At 35.9% G+C, this 17350-nt stretch overlaps 1 protein-coding gene across 5 annotated transcripts; it reads left to right on the plus strand.

Moving 5' to 3' along the window:
• Positions 1-8126: 8126 nt before the first annotated feature.
• LOC142551302 (uncharacterized) lies at positions 8127-12992 on the plus strand. 5 transcript variants are annotated; one of them, XM_075660462.1, is made up of 8 exons: positions 8127-8278; positions 9258-9371; positions 9438-9567; positions 9760-9818; positions 9894-10095; positions 10129-11609; positions 11837-11978; positions 12073-12992. In XM_075660462.1, the coding sequence occupies exons 2-8, from the start codon at positions 9369-9371 to the stop codon at positions 12729-12731; spliced, it is 2676 nt and encodes an 891-aa protein (XP_075516577.1). In that variant the 5' UTR covers positions 8127-8278; positions 9258-9368; the 3' UTR covers positions 12732-12992. The 5 variants fall into 5 exon arrangements, with proteins under 5 accessions (XP_075516577.1, XP_075516573.1, XP_075516575.1 ...); XM_075660458.1 differs by having other exon boundaries at positions 9894-11609; XM_075660460.1 differs by having other exon boundaries at positions 8127-8311; positions 9365-9567; positions 9894-11609; positions 12073-12991.
• Positions 12993-17350: the final 4358 nt, after the last annotated feature.

A 17350-nucleotide genomic window follows, 5' to 3' on the forward strand; every position in this document is an offset into this window, starting at 1 on the left:
GAGGAGGAAAATGAATGAGGATAACTACCCTACGAAAAGAATGATTCATATGATCTCGGGGGGTGCTACTGATGGAGACTCTGGACGAGCTCGGAAGGCACATGGGAGAAGGTTGAAGAACTTTGAGATATCTAGGGGTGCAGACTTACCACAAGACCCCGTCATCAGCTTTGGGCCAGAAGACCTCCGAGACGTTGTAACTCCACATAACGATGCCTCGGTGGTGACGGCCACCATTGCCAATTATGATGTGGCGAGTATATTTATTGATAATGGAAGCTCCGTAAACGTCTTGTTCAAGAGCAAGTTGGATCAAATAAAGGTGAAAGGATTTGAGTTTGAGCCGGTCTCCACCCCGCTGTATGGGTTTGCAGGACACGCCATCCCGCATTTGGGTCAGATTGTTCTTCCCCTATCCTTGGTAACTGATCCTCGGTGGGTAACAAAAATGATATCATTCACCGTGGTAGATACCCCGTCAGCATATAATGGAATTCTAGGACGGTTAGCCCTGAAGGATTTTAGAGCCGTAGCTTCCACTTATCATCAGAAGCTTAAGTTTCTTGTGGGAAAAGGAGTTGGAGTCTTGTACGGGGATCAAAATTCACGCTTCGGTGTTATGAAGGGGTAGTGAGGGAGGAGGGAAAAAGAGCGCGTGTGGAGGTTAACATGATTAGGAAAGGAAGAAGTGGGTTACTTGGTCCTGTTGAAGGTACAAAAAGAGCAGAGGGGAAAGTTGGACCCAGAGTGGGAGGGTCTTTTCAGAGTGATCGAGAAATTTAATTTTGGAGCTTATTAATTTTAGAATGCTCAAGGCAAGGCTTTAGAGAGACCCTATAATGCTTACCACCTTAGGAAATATCATTCTTCATTTTATCATTGACATATTTCATTTTTGAATTTGTCCAATGTAATCAGTTGAAATTCAATAAAGCCACGTTATTCTATTCAGTTAATGGATGTTATTTTTTTATGAGGGTGATATAAATTAAATTTTACCTACTTGGGTTGCGCCTAGTAGAGGATAATAGTTGGAGAGATTGTAATCTTTTATTTTCCTGCTAAGGCATCTTCTAGCAGAGGAGTTAGAGGATGAAGGGGTTGAAGTTTGATTTTTCCTGTTAAGACTTCGCCTAGCAGAGGAGTTAGAGGGTGAGGAGATTGAAGTTTGATTTTTTCTGCTGAGGTGTCGCCTAGCAGAGGAGTCAGGGGGTGAGGATATGGAAGTTCTACGTTCCTGCTGAGGCGTCACCTAGTAGAGGAGTCAGATGGTGAGGATATGGAATTTCTACGTTCCTGCTGAGGCATCGCCTAGTAGAGGAGTCAGAGGTTGAGGAGGTGAAAGTTTTATTTTCATGCTAAGGCATCCCTTAGCAGAGAAGTCAGAGGGTGAGGAGGTGGAAATTTTATTTTCCTGCTAAGGCATCGTCTAGTAGAGGAGTAGAGGTGACGAGATTGAAACTTAAATTTTCCTACATGTGCTATGCCTAGTAGAGGAGAATAGGTGATGAGATTGATAGTTAAATTTTCCTATTTGGGCTATGCCTAGTAGAGGAGAAGAGTTGAGAATATTAAAATTTATTATTTTCTTGCTAAGGCATCGCCTAGCAGAGGAGTCAGAGGGTGAGGAGGTGGAAGTTTTATTTTCCTGTTAAGGCATCGCCTAGTAGAGGAGCGGAGTTGGAAATGAGAAAAATAAATTTTTTTCCTACTAAGGCATCGCCTAGTAGATGAGCAAAGTTGGGAGGAAGAAAAATAATATTTTAATAATTTGTTTCCAACTAAGTCATCGCCTAGTAGAAGAGTAGAGTTGGGAAGGAGAAAAGTAAAAATTTTCCTACTAAGGCATCCGTCTAGTAAAAGAGCAGAGTTGGGAAGGAGAAAAATAAAATTTTCCTAAGGCATCGCCTAGTAGAAGAGCAGAGTTGGGAAGGATAAAAATAAAAATTTTCCTACTAAGGCATCGCCTAGTAGAAGAGCATCGTGAAATAGAGAAATTTTTAAATTTTTCCTACTGAGGCATCGCCTAGTAGAGGAGCAGAGTGGAGGTGAAACCTTTATTTTTCTGCTAAGTCATCGCCCAGCAGAGGAGACTGGGGTGAGAAGGTGAAAATTTTATTTTCATGTGGAGGCATCACTTAGCAGAGGAGTTAGGGGATGAGGAGGTGGAAGTTTTATTTTCCTGATGAGCCTTCGCCTAACAGAGAAGTTAGAGGGTGAGGATGTTGAAGTTTAATTTTTCATGCTGAGCCTTCGCCTAACAGAGAAGTTAGAGGGTGAGGAGGTTGAAGTTTGACATTTCCTGCTGAGGCATCACCTAGCAGAGGAGTGAGAGGGTGAGGAGGTTGAAGTTTGATTTTTCATGCTAAGGCACGGCTCAGTTGAAGAGTTACGAGATGATGAGGTGAGAGATTTGTTTTCCTACTAAGGCTCGGCTTAGCTGAGGAGTAACGAGATGGTGAGGCGAGATTTTTATTTTCCTGCTAAGGCATCGCCTAGCAGAGGAGTTAGAGATTGAAGAGGTTGAAGATTTATTTTTCATGCTAAGGACTATTTTAGCAGAGGAGTCAAGGGTGCGGGAAATTGGAAATTATTTTCCTTCAAAAGTTTAGTAGAGGACCTTGAATATGAGGGCGACGATGGCGTACCGTGTCAGAAAAATTTATTTGGTTTGTCGATAACAAACGATGTTTACCGCTGCAAAAATTACGGGGGAGGCTGAAATGGCGAGCACGAGGGTGTGCGCGCTGTGGCGAGCGCGGTGCGATAAGTTGTGGGGCGAGCGGCGAGGGTTCAAGTGCTTGAGGTTAAGGGGCAGCGAGGGCTGTTGGGCGAGTGCGCGAGGCGTGCTCGGTGAAGGCGAGTGGAGTGGGCGAAGAGGCCAGGGTTAGGGCGAGAGCTTGCTGGCGAGGGGCGAGGCTCTGGGCGAGGCACTGCTGGCATGGGTGAGGGGCGAGGAGCTGTGGGGCGAGCTGTGGCGAGGCTGGGACGAGGGCTGCGCAAAGGTGTGGCTATGGGACGAGGCTGCGGTGGGAGCTTTTGGCAATGAGAGGCACAGTGCAGGAGTGTGATGGGCGTGAGGCTAGGCGTTGCTGGAGGGGCGAGGGGCCGAGAGGTAAGGCGCTGCTGGCGTGGGGCGAGGATGAAGGTTGGGCGAGTGGCGAGAGGCGGCGCTCGGTGAAGAAGGCTAGGCGAGGAGAAGTAAGGGTAGACTGTGCTTGGCGAACAGGGGCAGGGGCGAGCGTGGCTAGGTGAGGTGCTGGTGCGGATGAGAGTCGGCGGTTATGGACGAGGTGATGGAGAAGCAGGGAGAGGGCGAATGCGCACGGCTAGGGCGAGGGCAGTGACTGGCGGAGACGGGCGAGCGCTGGAGGCATGTTCACGAGGGTTGTGAGTCGCTAGGGTGCTAAGCGTGGGTGTAGAAAGGAAGAGGTCTAGAGAAGGAGAAGAGTAAGTATTGCGTGGGGGAATGAGAATAAAAGGAGGGATCACCTATTTGTAGGGGAAGTTCAGACCAAATCTTTCCGTTCAGAACAGAATTACGATTTGATTTGTTTCCAAACCTGTGGAGACTAATGAACAACAATGGAAAAATGTACAACTCACACCTTGTAAGCCGAGGACAACACAATTAATCGAATTTTGAACCTACAATTCAGTTCGACTCGGAAGGAGGAGACTAATGATATCCCATTGATTGGGCTCATTCAAATCAGACCCAAACTCCCGGCCCATCCCCAACCCAGGTGGAAGGCCCATCAAAGGCCCAGATGTTCTCTTATAAATACCAGGTTTGAACGTACGATTCATTTTTTTCAATATACTATTTTTCAGTTGCACCCTTAGCTGCTCCCCCTTTATATCTTCAGTATCTGACTTGAGCATTGGAGGGGCTACGCCGAGACACCCTCACGACCCCCTTCTAACGGTCTTCTTCGTGATTTCAGGCTCAAAGCAAATTCAAAACCTGCATCTGGACTAGTGTCACTTACTGGAATCGGACCCTAAGTTTTTCAGTGAGTATCAGGTATGATTTCTTCACAAAGTTTTTTTATTATTTTCATCACAAATTGCATGTATTTATAGGGCAAAAATGAAAGTTGAAAAGTCACTTTTTTAATGGCCATTGACCAGCCCTTTATGGCCATAAATCAACCATTTTTTTGCTGCATATTAGCTAGTCATGGTGCCCCTTCAATTTCGAACTTAAGGCCTTGAATAGCCATGAAGAGTGGGTTGTTACATGGCTGAAATTTTGATTTTTAGGTGCTGCTTACTGCTTAGTTGTCGAAATTTCGATTTTCACATAAGAGATCTCAAGTCATTCATTCCAATTTTGAACCAAATGAATACAATGAATTTAATATATAAATTATAAATCAAATATTTAAATCCAAACGCAACCTTAAAGATCATGATCATGTAACTCACAAATTAACTAAGCTCTGCTTGATTGGAGTTTGATATTTCAAATGGGAAATTTGATATTTATTTCACCCAAAATTTTAAAAATATTTGAATTGAATTTTCATTAATTCATGTGCCACCATATGATAATTTATACTTGAAGGATTGCATAACAAACTCTCCCCAAGCCTAGCAAATGCAACTTTCGCCAACTCCGTTGGGTGTACACACATTAGATATAGGGATGCCAACTTTCCCCGCTGGTTTGGGGCCCCGCGATATTATTTAGATGATAAAAACGACTATTGTGTTACACAAACTGATGTGAGTCCGTATCATCGAAAATAACTTAAATGATGTTTTCGTGATCCCATAAAGTCGTGCATTCGCCGAACTATAAAATTATAACTCTTTCTCTGAAAGATATCAATTTATCTCGATGATAATGGATTTCGTATCTGAGAGCTGAAAATATAAATTTTATTTTTATTTTATAAAAAAACTATATAAATTTATTTCTCCTTAGCTCGTCACTGATCTCACTCACACAAGTTAATGACAATACTCATTTTAAAAATAATTTTTGGATCCAATTCTATATATATAAAAAAGTGATTGCTCATATTTAATGGAAGTCACAAGAAAGCAACTTTTCACGTTCACATTTTAAAATTAGACTTTTAAAAATTCAAAACGTTGTATATTAATGGCTCCAAATTTTAACAATGGCAAAAACTTGTGTGAGACGGTCTCACGGATCATATTTTGTGAGACGGATCTCTTATTTGGGTAATCCATGAAAAATATTACTTTTTATGCTAAGATTATTATTTTTTATTGTGAATATCGATAGAGTTGACCCGTCTCACAGATAAAGATTCGTGAAACCGTCTCACAAGAGATCTACTCTTCAACAAATCGTGAAGAAACTTTAAATGATATAGGATGCATGCACCTAAACATGAAAATCTCCAATATAATTATCAATCGAGTAGGTCTCTTGTGAGACGGTCTCACGAATCTTTATCTGTAAGACGGGTCAACTCTACCGATATTCACAATAAAAAGTAATATTTTTAGCATAAAAAGTAATATTTTTTCATGGATGACACAAATAAGAGATCCGTCTCACAAAATACGACCCGTAAGACCGTCTCACACAAGTTTTTGTCTTATCAAGATTCTTATATAATATAAGTATATAAATTATTTGGATAAACGTAATATATGTCTCGAGTAGATTATCGTGTTATCATTTATAGTTTTTCAAAAGCAATTTACATCGCAAAATAGCTAGGAAAATAATATATAAAAGAATGATATTTAAAATGGTCAAATGGGACATTTAAATAAATTATTTGTAATATTTTGTGATATCTTTTGTGATGTTTAGTTTACTAATTTTTATCTTTAATTGGTTTTTCTTATTCTTCCCATGAGAATTAGGTAAATATGTATAGAATGGATTCATTGAGATAATTAAAATTTGAAAAAAAAAATATATAATTGTATGTGGTAATAGGATATTGATTAGAATATTGATATCCGATTTTCCGACAGGTACGAAGATGAAGACAAAAATTGGATACCCGAAGAGAATGAGGACGATGACAGAGGTAAATATAATAAATATGGATGAAAACGAAGAATATAAAATCCTACCCGAATATGACTTATTGGCATCCCTAGTTTAAGGTAAAATAAAAGCTTCTATGTGAAGAGAAAATAAATTTTTTTGGTCTACTAACTAATTTCATCTCGGGTCTTGGTCCACTGAGTATATTATTCAAAATTTGATTTTGATTCAATAACTTTGATTTTTGTTTACTTTTAGTTCTCTTACGTCAGAGTGCTAAACTGACACATAGAAATGTTGACATGACTCTGAAAAATTATGATGTAGTATTGAAAAATCGGTATATTTTATTTTTTAACCCCGATCAACTATTTTTTTAAGAAAATGACCTCCTCAAGTATAATTCAAATACACTTGAGGAGGTCATTTTCTTAAAAAAATAGTTGACTGAGGTTATTTAACCATTTTTCCCATTGAAATGTTCTACAACATGTAAGCAATTGAACCAAAATAGTCGGAAATTAAAAGTTAATGCATCAAAATCGAAATTTGACAAGTTAATAAACTAATAACAAAATTGAACAAACTAGTGGACGAAAAAAAAAATTATGATATCCAATAACAATGGCTACAAATTTAAAATTGAATGTATTTTTAAATAAATATTAATTTTTGAATGCCATTTAAGGATATCTTTATATAATTTTCAACCAAGTTTACATATAAATAGGACAAACTAGATTGTATGCCAAATTTAACCGGTCCAAATAAACCAACCTAAAAATATTTAAGCTCGATTTACGATGGTTCCATTTAAGCCAAAACCCAATTAAATCCTGTCTTTATTGGGTCTACTTTTAGTTAGCCCATTTATTTTTAAATTCATTATTTTAAAAAGAAGCAAAAAATAAACTAAAGAATGACAATTTCTGATGAATATAAGAACATGTATCTTGTCAGACGGTCTCACGAATCTTTATATGCGAGACGGGTCAATCCTATCGATATTCACAATAAAAAGTAATAATTTTAGCATAAAAAATAATATTTTATTATGAATGACCCAAATAAGAGACCCGTCTCACAAAATACGACCCGTGAAACCGTCTCACACAAGTTTTTGCATGAATTATAATCACTAAAACCATAAAATACGTAATTCCATTTTTCTGCAATACAAATTCTTAAAAAAAATAGAAAGATAAAAAAAGTGATATTTAATTTTTAGTATCAAATAACTGCGAAAAAACATTTAAAGCAAGATTACCAAAACACCTCGAATACGTAAAGGTTTAGTTAGCATCCGGCCATTAAAAAATTGAATTTTTTGTTTAAGAAATCTAACAAAAATTAAATTCAAAAAAAAAAATATTTTGGAAACACAATTTTTTTCAATTTTAAAATTACTGAAATCTATTTTTATAGATAAACTAAAATATTGAACTAGATAAACGAATTTTATGAATATAAATAGATTCAAATAATTTTGCGCCCTTTTGTGATACGGTCGTCCATGAAAAAATATTACTTTTTATGTTAAGAATATTACTTTTCATTGTGAATATCGGTATTATTGACCCGTCTCACAGATAAAAATTCATGAGATCGTCTTACAAGAGACTTGCTCAAGTTTGAAATCCTTAGTGGTTCGAACACCAATTATATTAGACAAAAATGTTCAATCAATTTTAAAAAGTAATCTTTCTCACTAATAAAACATATCATAAATAAATTTATATTATTTATTCATAACTATCACATCTCTTATAATTTTCAAAATTTAAAATTAAAAAACTCTCACCTTATCTGTAAACAAAATATATAATATCACCGCATCGTTAATTTTTCTAAAGATTTCAACCCATTTCACTCGAGAATTTGCCTTATATTAACAAACTTTATTAATATCCAATATTATGATACACGCAACGCGTGTGACCGAGTCGCTAATATTTATTTGAGATGCAAATTATATATATTATTCAACCAAAATCTACTATTCAAAACACAATAATAAACGGTAGAAAATGGGCCCACAAATTTCTCTATTCGGAATTTGAAATCACTCCCTCTCACCAAAGAGACGTTACAAGCTTTTTAACCTTTTCTGCTACACTGCCCATTATTATAACTCGAAAAAATTTCCACTCCCCTTCATTTATTGCTCCACTGCTCTGTGACCAAAAAGCCTTCCCCTTCTCCATATCTCTCTATCTACACCTCTCAACTTCCATTTCTGCTCACATGTGTGTGTGTTTTGACGCCGAAAGTTTGCAGCTTTGCGATTGGGGGAAGGTTAGCAGCAGATCTTGTTTTTTGTTTTTTCAGGTGGGTTGTGTGAGTTCTACCGATTTGAGTTTGCTTTATTTTTCTTATGTCTTGTATCTGAAAAGGGTTCCATTTTCATGGCTTTTGGTGATCTTTTTTACTGTCTCGTGAATTTCATTAGTTTAGGTTGTGTTTTATCATGCGTGGACTCATGGAGTATTGTTATCCAAATGGGGTCGTTTCTTACTTAGCGATCGTATGTGTAATTGTGTTGCTTGTACGGGGTTGAACTGTCTAGTGTTTTTGGTGTTTTTTGATGTTAAAAAGTGTAAACTAAGAAATAAAGCAAGTGGAATTCAATCAATGAGATTTTTTTTTTTTTTTTGTGTTTTGAGAATAATAATGGGATTTGATTGGTCTGAAAACTTAGTAACAGAGAGTCAATTCTCAAGTGGTTATCGAAGCGGGGGACTAAGGGAGTGGAGCACGAGAGCGGCCACTCAGATCAAGAAATTTTTAAGTTTCTTGTATCATGTTCTAGAGATACATATTTCCCAAAATACTCAAATTGTCCTCAAAATTCAACATTTTAATCCATTCGTCGGTCACTGCTACTCTCCCCATTTGTTCTGTGAAGATTTATCTAGGTGGTGAAGGTAGCACTTGACTAATGAGATATGACTTTTGGATCAAAATGATATTCAGGAGTGAGCTGGTAAAGGTGTTTTTTTTAGTTTTGTGCTTAATGTCTGTGTGCCCTTTTCATCTCATTTTTGGATTAATTTTGGGTGAAAACATTGATTGAGTGAACATTGTAATCTGATTGAGAGCATCAGATTCTGGTTTGGCAGCTAAAACTTACTCACAAGGCTTGTGCATAAATTATCAGAACGCTCTTACCCCTCTGGCTGTTTGATTGCATGAGAAATGTGGAAAATATTTTCTTTATATATGTTCTTTGGTTCGATCTAAGGCATATTTGTCCCGCCTCTCGATTCCCCTGTAGCTTAAATGATGTCAATGGTGAAGCTTTTAGAAAGCACACCTTCGTGTGATCCACTACTTCACAAAGCCCAGAGTATCTAATTGCCTTCACATTTCATTGAGTTGCAGATGAATGGTAAGAAATGGATCATTGATTGTCTCTACTCATGTCTTCCATTGTAAAGTGAATTGGGTGCTGTAGTTATTTGTGAACATGGGGATTGATAAAAAGAGCTCCAAGGGTGGAAATTATGTTGGTGGCTTCCTCCAGATGTTTGATTGGAATGCAAAATCTCGAAAAAAGTTGTTTTCAAGCCAGCCAGACTTACCAGGTATCATTCAAATTTGTGATCATTGGTTGTATAATCCTTTTATCTTTTAGCATCGGCCAAAATCAATTTTTACTAAAAATACCTTGCGGTGTAGCATTCCCAATTCCAAATTTACTTATGAAAACTTCTTGTATCTGTGAGTGTAAGTGGTATGCATCCAAGCTCAAGGTTGTTCTTTTCTCATTAATGTAGAGCAATTCAAACAGAAAAAGAGGGGTGATGGGAATTTTCCAATGACTCAGCTTCAAATGGTAAGAATATTTACAACAAAAGATTGAAATTTTTCCCCCAAAATCCAAAATAAAATATTGTTTTGTGACGTGTAGTTGGACGAGTATGAGGTATCAGCCGGCGCAAGTATCAAAGGAGGCAGTGATTATAGTTGTGCATCATCAGTCACTGATGAGGACATTTATGCAACCAAGGCCCCTGGAGTTGTTGCGAGGCTTATGGGATTGGATTCCATGCCAAGATCCAGCATCCCCGAGCCTTATTCAACTCCACTTTTCGATTCTCATTCTGTTCGAGGTTCTTATTACTTCGATTCTCATTCTGTTCGAGGTTCTTATTACAGCACTAAAAATCTTGAATCTGCTCAAGATCCTTTGCAAGGAGGAGGGGTATGGGGTCAGAATATTATGGAGCCAAAGCAGAAGATTATACACAGACCGATCGAAAAGTTCCAAACTGAAATCTTGCCTCCTAAATCAGCTAAATCAATTCCAATTACACATCACAAACTTCTCTCTCCCATCAAAAGCGTGAACTTTATCCCACTGAAGGATGCTGCTCAGATAATGGAAGCAGCTGCAAGAATTATTGAACCTGGACCTCAGGCTAGTACAAAATCTAAGCTTCCCTTAGTCGGCTCTTCTTCGGGTCCCTTAAGAATAAGGGACTTAAAAGAGAAGGCTCAAGCCACCCAAAAAACATCAAATCCTTTTGAACGCTCTCATGAATCTAGTGAACGTTTTACCAAGAAGAATCTTAGGGGACAGTTGTTGAACAAAAGCTGGGATGGATTAATGGACACTGAAGAATCAAATTCCATAGGGAAAAATAGAGGGAAATCCATTTCACTCGCACTACAGGCAAAAGCCAATGTTCAGAAAAGAGAAGGCCTCAACTTAAATGGCAGCAGAAGTGTGGCTGTAAAAGAAGCAACTGAATTGAATTCGAAACAGCTGTTCAAAAACCAGTCTATAACTCAGAGTGCACTTAAGAAACCAACCACACACAACTCTTCAAGTGTGCTTCGCCAGAACAATCAGAAGCAAAATTGCTTAGTTGATAAAGGAAAATGCCCGTTAAAGTCAAGTGGGAAAGTGATCACCGTAGATTCTACCTCCTCAAGCCATAGGGATTCTAAAAACCTTAGTGGCACCTCTAAAGTTAGTTCCAGAAAGTGGGGCTCAGAGTTTAAAGATGATAAAGGAGAAGTGCTGGGTTCTAGATACGAAAGAGTTACGCGTAAGAAACGATCTATTGATGGGAATTATCAGCCTGAAAGAAATCAGGCTTCTCAGAGCATGAGAACACATAAAAATGGGAAAACGATTCAATCTAGTGCTATCATAGACGAGCAAACTAGACGGGATCAAGATAGTACAGGTAATGGAACGGATATCGTTTCTTTCACATTCACTTCTCCAATGACACGATCAGGCCCTGGCCCGTCCATGGACATTGGGGAGAACCATAAGATCTTTACATCAGATTCTCGAAGTAAGAAGGCACTACTGAGCTCAGAAGGTGTGAGTTCTTCAAAATTTTCTTTCCGGGGACATAATCTCAAAGGAAGTGATGTGTTAAGTGCCCTTTTGGAACAAAAATTAAAAGAGTTAACCCATGCAGTAGAGTTTTCTAATCTGAAAGCAAGGGATGTTGTACATGATTCTGTGCCTTCTCCAAATACCGAATCTACTGTGCTACAAGAAGACATTACAGCTGGAATGCACACAGATAATCTATTTAGTGGAGAGGGCTCTAGCCTTTTTCCGGCAGATTCCCAGAAGTTCATGACAACTGGACAGAAGTACCAGGTAGTTATGGATCCTGTAAATAGTTTATTAATAGCATCATATTTTCTCAAGAATGTATTCTCTTGGTCCATTAGGTGAAAAGATGCTCTGTCAAATGTTCAAAACATTCCTTGTCTATTTTCTTCAAATTTCGATAAATAATTTCAAAAGATGATGATAGAGAGTTTGTTTAGAATTATCTATAATATGTTTTGATCTAATCAAGTGATTTTGATGGCTTTCTCCAGGAGGGAACACGAGAAGAATCCATCGACCATTGCAACTCCACATTGTGTCGGCTTCCAAGTCCAGTTTCAGTTCTTGAGCATCACTCTTTTGTTGAAAGTTGCAATTCTTCAGATACTGCCAGTACTAATTTCAGTGCTGCCTGTAAGATAAATTCTTCAACTGTTTATGATACTATCACTTTTCGGAAGTCAATATAATTAGCCTTTACAAACTGAGCTTCTATGACTAATCCCAGGTAAGAAGAATAGCTCGTCAATTTATGCACATGGAATAACTGGTACATATACTCTGGGGACTCTCCTTACAATTGAAGGAGATGCCGAACTGTCAGACTCAGCTTCTTCAACAACTGCTAAAACTCTGGCGAAGAGTCAAGAAACTATCTTCACCGTGGCTAACTGTGAAAAGCCAATGAAATGGGAATTAGCATATATTAAGGACATAATATGTAATCTAGACCAAAGTTTTACGGACTATGCATTGGGCAGAGCTCGTATGATTATAAACCCTCACCTATTTGATCAAATGGAGAGACAAAAAAGGTTCTTGAAACCCATTCCCGAAACAAACCGTAGAGTTTTGTTCCACTGTGTGAGTGAATGCTTGGAACTGAAATGCAGGCAGTATATAGTGGGAGGAAGCAAACAATGGATAAAGGGTCTGTCTTGGATCAGAAGAAAGGAGAGATTAGCTGAAGAAATCTATGAGGAAATTTCAGGCTGGATTGCCATTGGAGATTCTTTGGTTGATGAGCTTGTAGACAAAGACATGAGCAGCAAACATGGAAGATGGCTCGACTTCGAAACCGAAGCGTTTGAGCTAGGGACACAGATTCAGTCTAGGATTCTAAATTCTTTGATGGATGAAGTAGTTGCTGATATCTTGGTACTGTGATGGCTTTAATGAACTCATAAGTCGATATCTTCGTTTCGGAATGATACAGATTCTCTTTGATGCTCCTTATGTAGTTTTTTTTCCTCCTTTTTTCCATATGATGGGAGAGTTTATCAAATGGTGAATCTTATATGATATACGGCAATAAAAGGTCATAATCCTGCTCTCTCTTGTGCAGAAACTCGGAGAACTTATGCTTCATAGGTTTCTTCTCTTGTAGAGGAGATTCAAGCAAAAACATTTGTCCAAAAATACTGATGTGTCCACAATTTTTTTTAGAGTTTTATTGCATTTCTTGTTTAACCGGTTTATATATTTTTTTAAAAAAAACAAGAAAATATAAAATCTGATCCAGAATGGTCTTGATTCTGCCAACCAAAAATTCATGGAAAATGGTATGCCACCGTACTTTAATTATCATCTATGAAAAGTCTCTTCTACTATCAGGTGATAAGTCTGCTGACTCTTTCAGTTTTTATCGTTATTATAGAACGGTCATTCTCAAATATGAATATCGTCAAAACTATGTATTGATACTATTTATTTAAAGAGAACTTGCTTAAAATATTTGTATTGTTTATGTCTAGTTGAATATAACCGATGTAATTTCAAAAATTTCAGATAATCTGTATTGTAAATCTTCAATACGTGCATTTTACTTTTATACGTGCAATTTAGGTGCGTCTTGCAAGCACACATAAAAAGTAAAAATGTATCTATTTGAAAACACTCTCATTTAACTTTGTTTGTGTGACTCTTTAAGGTTATGATTATGGTTGGTATATTGAAATAAAATAAAGTAGGAAGGTAATCAAATTTGAGGGAAATAACAATGAGACAAAATCAATCTGTCAGATTTGATTGCTTGAGTTGTTAGATTAGTACAGATTGATCATTGATGATCCGATATGATCTTATGAGCAGCTAAAAATTGAAATATTAAGTGTGCTCGAGATTTTTGAAATATGCAGGCTTGTGAATAGTTGTGGTTGGTCGATGGAGTTCTTCATGTTTGAAATCTACATATTTATAGTTGAAAAGCTCAAACGGTCGAATTTTCTTTTCAACAATCATATGTATTGTTTTCCAGACAGAATGGACGTGTCACTTTCATATCATTAAATACTCATTAATGTTCTTTGTGCTTTTTCGCAACTTTAAGTCATTTGCTTTAATATTATTATTATTATTAAAATATATGTGTAAAATAGTTAAAGTAAACTAAATATATAAATGATTTTGTAAAAATATAAGAAAGTGAAGTGGGAAAATGGATGGAATGACTATTTTTAGGACCATTGGAATGAACATTAAGACCATACCAAGCATATATAACGAATGAGATGATAATGCCCAATCTATTCTACCTTATTCTCTCCTACCAGCAAAAATTTCTTTAAATATACTAATGGAACGAAATCAAAAGCTTAATGAAGATTTAGTACATTGCAATTCAACTCAAGGTACATATAGACAATATGTATCTGAAAATTTGGGGTCCTGAGTCGAACTTAAAAAATTGGATGTATGTTTTTTTTTTACGAGTAGGTCTCTTGTGAGACGGTCTCACGAATCTTTATCTGTGAGACAGGTCAATCATACCGATATTCACAATAAAAAGTAATATTCTTAGCATAAAAAGTAATAATTTTTCATGGATGACCCAAATAAGAGACATGTCTCACAAAATACGACCCGTGAAATTGTCTCACACAAGTTTTTGTCTTTTTTTATTAATAAGAGTTTTTCAAAATATGTCAACATAATATTTAATAGTATCAATTTTGATTTTTTAAGTCGTTAATATTTTATCAAATGTATCTCAATCCTCTCGATTATCAAAAAAATTCTCTTGAATCATATTTAAATATTAACCAGTTTCAATAATAGTAACATTATCATTTCATTCAATTTCTTCACAATTGGAGCTCGAATAACTTTTTATTATTATCATTATCTATTAATGAATAAAACTCTTTATATAACTAGATATCAATATAAGAGTAAAAAAAAAAAGCGAAGCTATTTTATCTTATAAATTGTTATGAGCACATAGTAGAATAAATATTATTTTTGGTTTTTATTTGGAGTTAAATTGAGTGAAATATCATACTACTTGCTAATTTTTTTTTTAATAGATATTTTTAAGATATGAGCTCTGAGACGACCGCCTCACGTACCTCACCTCATGTATATGTATGGGTGAAATATAAACGTGGGAGCATCTCTAGCTCATAGGTAGGAAGAAAATCATTTTGCTCACAATTTTAGATCTACCTGAAACACCAGTTAGATCATATATAGTCGAAAGATGACACGAGGAATGCAATAATACAAGTGAATTGATTTTTTAAGAAAGTGATAGAAACACTTATAATTAGAAGTTACAAAATATAGAATCACTTTGAAACTAAAAAATATACCATGAAAATGAGGGACATAGCATGTCATGAAATCCCCTCCATTTACATACTAAGACTTTTCTTCGAAAGTTTATTTAAAAAAAAAAAAAAAAAAAAACTTGTTAGAGACTAGGAATGACCTCTCTTCGTCCTCGTCATGTGTCATTGCAGCCACTTAAAGAAATTTCCGGGATACACAAAGTTTGGAAGCCGATGACTCTACCTCGATGTGTTTGTGGGAACCATGATGACCGCAATCGCTTTGCGTAATATGACCTATTAACAAACCAAAGAAACTTTTGAGCATAGTAATAACTTGAAGTTCAAAGGAAGAAATTGGGGTGTTAATTACGAGCAATCCACATGAATCTGCAACATGCAACTAGGGCCGGACCTTTTATGAGGCCAAGGAGACCACCGTCTAAGGGCTCGGTCCTAGAAAGAGGATACCTAACATATATATTTTGAGTTGGTGGTCTACTGAAATAAAAAAAAAAATTGGTCCAATATTAAATAAAAAAGAATAATTTGATATTTTTTGTTTATAATTGATCAAATTCGATATATTCTAAAAGTTTGATTTGAACAAAATAAACAATATCAAAAGACTTTGGGGCATTTGTTGAGTTTGGAGAAGTTAAAGAGTTAGTCTTTAACTAGCTTGATGAAGTATTGTATAGGGCTTCGACAATTTTTGAAAATGTTACAATGCTTGGCAAAACTAAATGATTTATTTTCAAATACTTATATTGCTTGTAAGATTCAGAAAGAATTTTATCACAGTTGAAGTTAATAAAGACTTATGTTCGAACAACAAAGATTATTATTAATGTAATTACTTCAAATATTTATTAATTGTTTTTTATGTAATATAATGTTTCTGATGTATTTATGTATTAGTCATTGTGTTTATTATTGTTTTAACTGAACTTTATCATTGTTTATCGCAACAAGATGATCCATTTTAAAATTTTTGCTTCAGACTCCGTCGAACAAAAGTATGGCTCTGCGTGCAACACACGTGCATTTCGATACTTTATGCAACATTCGAGCATCTTGCTTTACACTTTCGAATTATTGTTGTTTTCCATTGTACATGAAATGATAATGTACAATCATTGTTCAAAATTAACATTTAAAATTCTTATAAAAAATAACATATATGCTAACGCAGACTCTTGAAACTTGAATGTTTTTGTCCAAGTCTATTAATAAATTTAGCAATCAACTTAAAAATTTATCCATTCATTTCACACATCAAATAATATTAACAATTATTATAGTTTTACAACTAATTTGAATTTTTTTACCATATAGAATACAAAACTCACCGTATTACTGGGCTCTACCAAATTATAAGTTTATTGTCAAACTCATCGAAAATGCATAAATGCATAATTGAGTCTTATTTGTTGACATTGAAACAATTGGAAAACTCTTACAAAAATTCAAATAAACCAAAGAATGCATATAAAGAAGCATCATCATGCACTAGTAGAAAATATACCAAAGAATGCATATAAAGCAGCATCATCATTCTAATATTTATGACACCAACATTATTTTCCGTACGTGCGACTTACGTGCATATATAACACGTGCTAATTGCTTTGTTTACAAAAACTCAACGAAAATCAATGACATAATATAATATTTAAGTACCTCAAATATGTAAAAACTTATTTAAATATTTTTTGGTATAAATTAACAAAATATTTTCACGAGTATTGCACGTGCTTCTCAAGTTCTTAAAAAATTGATGAGAACACACTTTGAAACCAAGAAATACACGAGGGACATAGCAAGGTGCCATGAAGATTGCGATTGTGTCACTAGCCCTATTAATGAACCAAAGAAACTCTTAAGCAGAGTACTAATAACTTCAATTTGATATGAAAAATGAGTGTGCAGATCAACAGAAGACATAAAACATGCTTGTAGTAGATGAGTCTGCAGACCAAGAATAAATTTCTGAAATTCATAACATTATTTACTCAAAACAACAGAATGATGGCATCATACAACAATGAAAAATGACTCTAACGTTGTCCTTAACAAAGAAGATTAAAAGACCAATAGTTCTCTTGCAAATTGAGTAAGTAAGCGCAACTAATATTGGCAAATGTTCAATCCACGCGAACCTTCAACGTGCAACATACGTGTATTTCTTGAATTTTTACGTGCAACATACATGCATTTCAGTAATTTTAATTTTTA

This window comes from Primulina tabacum, chromosome 7, assembly GCF_025594145.1.
Source record: "Primulina tabacum isolate GXHZ01 chromosome 7, ASM2559414v2, whole genome shotgun sequence".
In the NCBI taxonomy this organism is placed as follows: domain Eukaryota; kingdom Viridiplantae; phylum Streptophyta; class Magnoliopsida; order Lamiales; family Gesneriaceae; genus Primulina; species Primulina tabacum.